This window comes from Zea mays, chromosome 4 (assembly GCF_902167145.1).
Source record: "Zea mays cultivar B73 chromosome 4, Zm-B73-REFERENCE-NAM-5.0, whole genome shotgun sequence".
Classification (NCBI taxonomy): Eukaryota; Viridiplantae; Streptophyta; class Magnoliopsida; order Poales; family Poaceae; genus Zea; species Zea mays.
Window position 1 is genome coordinate 160,611,148 of NC_050099.1, and position 6,606 is coordinate 160,617,753.

Here is a 6,606-nt window from a genome sequence, read left to right on the forward strand (position 1 = left end):
TATTTGTTCCCTAGTTTAGAGAAAGTTTTAGAAGTCCTAATTCACCCTCCTTTTAGTCGTCACCTGTTTCCTTCACTCGCCATTTCCCTATCGTCATTGACGATGAAGTCGAGACTCCCGAAATGAATGTTCGTTTCGGGGGCCCAGACGACGTTGCGGCCATCCGGAACTCGGCGAAGAAGACATCGAGAACGCGCAAGGCCCCTACACAGCGTGCCAACTATCGCGTTTCGAACCAGCTCCAACAAGTAAATTTATGTGTGCATTTTGGATCCGGATGGTGTCCTAAGTGTGCGCAAGATTTATACTAGTTCGGGCGGAATGTCCCTACTTCCAGTATTTGGTGGCTCGCGCTACCGACACCTTGTTGCTCAATGTTCGTAGTAGGGGTTATATAAGCGGGCGAGAGAGGGAAGACTTCCCAAGTCTCTATGGGGTAGCGTCGCTAAGGATTCTACGTATCGGGTGTTTGCTACCAACTAAATCGTGAGCGTCGTGGTCTTGCGTTCTGCTTTTGATCGTCTATCGGGTCGCTGTCGACCCTCCCCTTTTATAGACCAAGGAGGGAGCCGGTTACAAGTGGCGTCTCGTGGAAGGAGTTACCGCGTTACGGTAGAACGAAGTGTTCTACCCTCGTCGAAATGTGTCTGCCGGTATTCGCCTTGGTCGTTTGAGCTCTCTGGTCGGGCTCTTTAAGTTCGACTACGTGTGGGCGGCGAGGAACTTAGGCGTCATCATTACTCTTCATGTGTCGCGTCGACTCCTGGCCTTCGTAGCCTGAGCCTTGGCGTTCTCATTGTGTTGTGGGCCTTGTAGATTGTCAGGGGCTCAGAACTAGACTCGGTAGGCCATAAGTGGGTCGCAGGCCTATGACCTCGTAGGTCATGAGTGGGGCTCTGGTCTGAGTTCCTAGGTCATGAGTGGAAGGAGGAACGACTTCTCTATCGTGGCTCGGCGCCAGACATATTTAATGTGGCCGGTTGTTTATGAAGGGGCAATCCCCGGACCGAGTGCAGAATCCACTCGAGTGGCTTCCTCTCAGTTCGTCCGACCAACAAGCTTTGTACTCAGGGTTACTGGGGGGTGGATCCTTCGAGGCGGACCCTACCTCGGTCCTACCTCCGACCTGTGGTCTCAGGGGTCCGAGGATTTGATCCTCGACAATTGCCATACCTGCTGTATGGGGCAGGTATAACATGTCTCATACATGAGCGTGGAGGCCCATGTCATTTAGTATGATGTAGTTGATAGCAGATGTAGTATTTTATGATTGATAATATTTTACGGTACACTTCTGATGTATAGGATTGATACACATACCATACAACAGTCTCGAGTATCCTGCAGCGCAAGTTTCTGAAACAACACAATTATTTACAATTATTTGGCTCGTGCTAATCTCCCTAAAGTATACGTACACAGATGAGCTGTAATGCTATTGGACACTTCGTCCGGCTCTAACAACTGGTGAACGGGGCAAAGGATCCGAGAGACCTGTTTACATGGCCTATTGTCCTGTCAAATGTTTCTGTACCATTCATTACCAATAAATTCCTGGGCCCATTAGCTGTCACGACTGTTGGGGACCAGAAACAGTGTTATTTCATATCATAAATAGATCTGAAACCTTGAATCCAGCACAAACACAGCACATAAATAAGATCTGAAGGGAAGGGGGGGATTGCATACAACAAAACTGTAATGCTAGAACGAACCCAGCTGTGCTTATCCGGGATGACTCGCAACAGTGACTTTCTATTTACCACTTGCCACAATTTCGCAATTGAAGGAAAACAAAAAAAAACTTTGCAGGGGCCAGGGGTTTTACCTAAGCCCTTCCATTTCCCCCTGTTACACCTTAGGGCTTGTTCGGTTAGCTCTCAATCCATGTGGATTGAGTGGGATTGGATGGGTTTGAATCCCACACAAGTCAAACTTCTTAAGAATTTTTTCCAATCCCATCCAATCCATGTGTATTGGGAATAACCGAACAAGGCCTTAGGATACAAATTTCCTATCTGAGCAAGTACAGTCCAAAAGGAACAGCAAACAAACAGAGAACACTACTAGCTCAAGGAGCTAGAAATGGCGATCCAATGCAATTCGAAGCAAGAAAAATGCTTATCAACATTGCTGAACTTCGCTTGACAAGTCCGGTCCTGCTACTGGTCTTGGTCCTGGGCAGTCCAGTACGTCTTGACGACCAGGAGGATCTTCTCCCTGACGAGCGGGCCGTCTTCGTGGTCGACGATCTGGCTCTCCCACCTCATCCCGTCCGCCAGGCTCTTGACCTTCACCAGCATGTCCACGTCTTCCCTGACGATCACCGTGCCCCTGGGCCTCAGGATCCTGTCCATCTCCAGGAGGATGCGGTCCATCTCACACCTTGCAAAAGCCAAGCGGAACCAGCAGGCAAAGGCAACACATAACCAAAACGCATCAGTCCCCTGCGTCTTCCTGCCTGCCTGACGCAGGTTCGTTCGTTCGGTCAGCTGGTGATTTACCTGTCCTTGTACAGGGTGAACACCGAATCCGCATGGATGAGGTCGTAGGTCCTCGGGTAGGTAGACATGCCCTCGCACCTGCAGTGAATGCAGCAGCAGTGATGAGATCGCGAAACCTTAACCGACGACCGTCGCGCCACCGACACACCGTCGCCATTCAATCACCGCCGCGCCGCTAGCTGGTGGAAGGACAAGGACCACCACCATACATGCGCAACGAACTCACTCACCAGTCCTGGTAGCTTCCGATGAGGCCGCGCTCGTAGATGGCCCCGAGCGTGGTCGCGTTCGCCACGGTCGGGACCATGTTCATGACCCACAGCGGGTCGCCGGCCAGCGCCAGCGCCGCGGCGAACCCGCCCAGGCGCGCGTTCATGTCCAGCACGTTGCGGTACCGCCCCTTCTGCTCGAGCTGGCTGGCCACCGACTTGTAGTGCCGGACCCTCCTCCGCCACAGCTCCGTGTCCTGCGCGAACGACCTGGCCGTGACGCCCCTGACAGTGCCGCGGGAGACCCTGGGCGGCACGGCCGTGAGCCGCTGCGGCCATCTCTTCACCGCGCCGCCGGCGACGTCGCTGGCCTTGGAGATCTCCGGCAGCGGCGTTATGCAGGCCTCCATCTTGTCGTACCTGCGCCCGTGTTGTCCGTGGTGCAGCAGATCATAGTTTGATTACAGCGATGGTGATCACCTTAGTTAAGCTCGATCGTACGGTACGGATACATCAAATGTGTGTGGGGGGTACCAGGTACCAACCATGCCGCGTCAGGGTTCTTGCGCGAGCAGAAGGGCCGGGACGACTTGGAGGCCTTGCAGCCGGCGTGGTTGTAGGGCTTCTGCCAGACGGCGATGTCGCCGGCCTCCTTGACCTTGGTCCAGCAGAGGCTCCTGGCGACGGCCTCGATGGCCTGCTGCTCGGCGTTGAGGTCCTCCTTGGTCCGCTCCCACCCCTTCCAGTACTTGTTCCAGTTGATCGGCGGCCCGGACAGGATCCAGTACCCTCCGGGACGCAGCACCCGGTCGACCTCGATCAGGTACAGTCCATCTGCACGCCGCGTTCGGTGCCGAGTGCTGAGCTAAGCGTTTTGAACACAGAGAGAGAGAGAGAGTGCCGTGCCGTGCGTGCGTGCGTACCGTAGAGTTGCCAGGGGATGAGGCAGCGGGAGCAGTGCGCCATGTCGAAGGCGCGGGCCGGGTAGGTGAGGCGGTTGGACGCGAGCACGCCGATCATGGCCGGCACGCCTCGCTCCAGCGCGAACTGCACCTGCGCCTCGTGAGAGTCCCGCGGCGCGAACGACATGGCCAGGATGTCCCGCGACAGCAGGTACGCGCCCCAGCTCGCCACCTGCGCAAAATTTCCGACACAAAAAGAACGTCTCTGAAAGAAGCGGAGCAGAGTAGTACTCGCTTTTCCAATGTCCAGTGCCCTTTGGGAGTTGGGACTGGAACTAGCAAGAGACTGGCCTTGATCTCAAGTCAATGCTTAGAGCTTGTTCGGTTAGCTCTCAATCCATGTGGATTGAGCGGGATTGGATGGGTTTGAATCCCAAACAAGTCAAACTTCTTCTTATTTTTTTCCAATCCCATCCAATCCATGTGCATTGGGAATAACCGAACAAGGCCTTAATTGGAACTAAATTCTCCAATCTAACCCTGTCGACGCTCGTCAGTCGACCAAATCCACTTATTTTTTCTGTACTAGCTAAAGCTAACCAACGCGGTGGGCGAGAGCGTGAGCGTCTACTGCTTACCCCGCATCCGGTGTCGAGCGCGGTGCGGATGGAGCCGTCGTGGAGCGGGACGAGCTTGGCAATGTCGTCGATGTAGGCGTCGGCGCCGTTGGGGAACATGGTCCCGCCGCCGGGGAACCTGAGCCTGTCGCCGTCGACGCGGATCCAGTTCTGCACCGCCTTCTCGACGGTGAGCTCCTTGTGCGGCGCGTTGGCGAACCAGGCGACGTCGCGGCTGGCGGGCCACGGGAACGGGGTGCGGTACCCGGGCGGCGCGGGCACAAGGCACCGCAGCCGCTCCCGCTCCGACGCCGGGCAGTGCCGCTCGCGGTACACCAGACGGTCCCGCGGGAACCGCAGCGACCGCTCCACGTCCTCGCACGGCGTGTACTCGGAGTACCTGGCGGGGCACGCCGGGTACGACGACCTCCGCGGCGCGGCCGAGGAGGCGGCGGTGGCGGTGCTAGCGTCGAGCGCGTCGTCCGCCGCGGCCGCGTGGCGCGCGGAGAAGTCGAGGGACGGGGAGCTGGCGCCGGACCGGGTCCTCCTCTTCGGGGCGGCGGCGACGTTGGTGCAGGCGACGGCCGTAGCGGTGGAGACGGCGGCGGGTTTGTCGGATGGAGTGGCGAAGCCGCCGTGCTGCCAGACGCCGATGAGATAGGAGGCAGAGCAGAGGAGGAGGACGGCCACGAATGGCAGGAACGTGGGTCGGCGGGCGGCGGATGGTGGGATGTGCAGCTTTGTGGCCGCCGACCGGACCCCCATGGCGCCTGCCCTCGCGCTGCTCCTGCCTCGTGCTGGCTGCCGCTCCCAGCGGGGGACTGGGGACTGGGGAGTGTGCTCCGTGCCACTGCCGCCCGCTGCTTAAGAGCGTGCGCTCTCCTGGGCATGAGCTGATGAGTTTTGTATAATAGGACTATTGTAGGAGTAGTAGATTTGGACGGGTGCTGACAGTTACGGGAGGTGATTAGCAGGGACAATAGCTGAGCTGGAGCTACGACTACTACTACTGGCACAGACACGGTGGCGAGAGTGCGTGTGACACGAGCACAGAGTCTAAACACACTGCATCAGTCGTCGGGTTTCCCCATTCCACCTATCCAGGGCAGGGTAGACGGGGGGAATTGAATGGATTTGTTGAGCCCGTGACGCCATCCATCCCAATCTCGGCGCTCGTGTCATGTCACGTGACATGCCGCATCTTCCTCACGTTCCTCTGTTTGTCTGTCTTGGCTGGCTGACCCTTTCGAGGAAACGAAAAAGGAGCGCGGCGCGGCGCTGGTTTGGAAACATTCGCCGAGGCGAAAAGTATAAACAATGGCTATACGAAGAAGATCTAGTACGGGCTAGATTTTTGGTTTCCACCGTGACGTCGCACCTACTGGGCAAGGCAGGCAAGGGGACGGGGCAGGCTGCTGGCTGGCTGGCGGTGGCGCACGTGGGTCGGGTCCGCCTGGCTGCAGCGGCGGTACACCCCAGCCCGCGCCAATCAAACCGTGTACAGTACCCTGTGTGCTCTTTGTACACTGCCGCAGGTACTCGTCAATCTTTCATCTCAACGCAACGGGGTCCTTTTTACTGCCGACCGCGACGGTACGTCGGTACCGCGCAAAGCCACCCCAGAAAGGCAGAGTACTACTCTACTAGTCTACTGGCGGATACCACCAACCACGGTAATCATTGAGCCGACGCACGTTAGCCTAGACGTAGGCCAATCGACGGCGAGCGCCAGTGAGTGAGACCGAAAGGGCCGGGATCGTCGTCGACCCCAGCAGCCCAGCCCCAACAAGTCAGGTCAGTGAGTCTGATAGCCTCGGCGTCACACGGGCATCGCCTTCCTTCTCCCCCTCGGCGTAAAGAAGCTGTAGCCGGATGCCGGAGACAATGAGATAGTCCCAGGCCGGTTCGAGCGAAAGGAAGCTCGTCCTTGTTGGCTGCATGAATCCTGTAGCCTGTCGGCGGGAGGCGGGTGGCGGGTGCTGACATGTCTGCTTCTTCTTTCTTCGTGCCTTGGTCTCTGATCTGATTGCTCTCAATTCGGCAGGTACTGCAGGTCTCGGACATCTCTAACCAACTTGACTGAAAAACTCCTTCCACTCACGGGAGTCTACATCCCAACAACAACGGCTTTCCCCGTGACTAGAGATGGCAACGGGTACAAACACGCCAAGTTTTGCTATCCCAAACTCGTACCCGTGAAAATTATTTACACCCATTAAAAAAACATGTACCCATGACGGGTTTGAAATTTTTCCCAAACCCGTACTCATCAGGTTTGCGGGTACCCACGGGTTACCCGCGGGTTTTTATCTCCAATATGCTTATTCTTTTTATAATCAATAAGTATCGTAATGATTAATGAGATCATGGTCCA

At 56.5% G+C, this 6,606-nt stretch overlaps 1 protein-coding gene across 1 annotated transcript; it reads right to left on the minus strand.

Moving 5' to 3' along the window:
• Positions 1 to 1,729: 1,729 nt before the first annotated feature.
• LOC101027245 (putative methyltransferase PMT15) lies at positions 1,730 to 5,071 on the minus strand. The gene is made up of 6 exons (NM_001363976.1): positions 4,254 to 5,071; positions 3,637 to 3,847; positions 3,259 to 3,547; positions 2,735 to 3,133; positions 2,505 to 2,582; positions 1,730 to 2,385 (listed from the first exon to the last, which is right to left on the minus strand). Exons 1-6 carry the CDS (start codon positions 4,995 to 4,997, stop codon positions 2,163 to 2,165), a joined length of 1,944 nt encoding a protein of 647 aa, NP_001350905.1. The 5' UTR covers positions 4,998 to 5,071; the 3' UTR covers positions 1,730 to 2,162.
• Positions 5,072 to 6,606: the final 1,535 nt, after the last annotated feature.

Coding starts and splice junctions, on each gene's coding strand:
- LOC101027245 (NM_001363976.1), bottom strand. CDS start 4,997: ATGGGGGTCCGGTCGGCGGCCACAAAGCTGCACATCCCACCATCCGCC. Junction 3,848..4,253: donor CGCTCGACACCGGATGCGGG/GTAAGCAGTAGA, acceptor AATTTTGCGCAG/GTGGCGAGCTGGGGCGCGTA. Junction 2,386..2,504: donor TTCACCCTGTACAAGGACAG/GTAAATCACCAG, acceptor GGCTTTTGCAAG/GTGTGAGATGGACCGCATCC.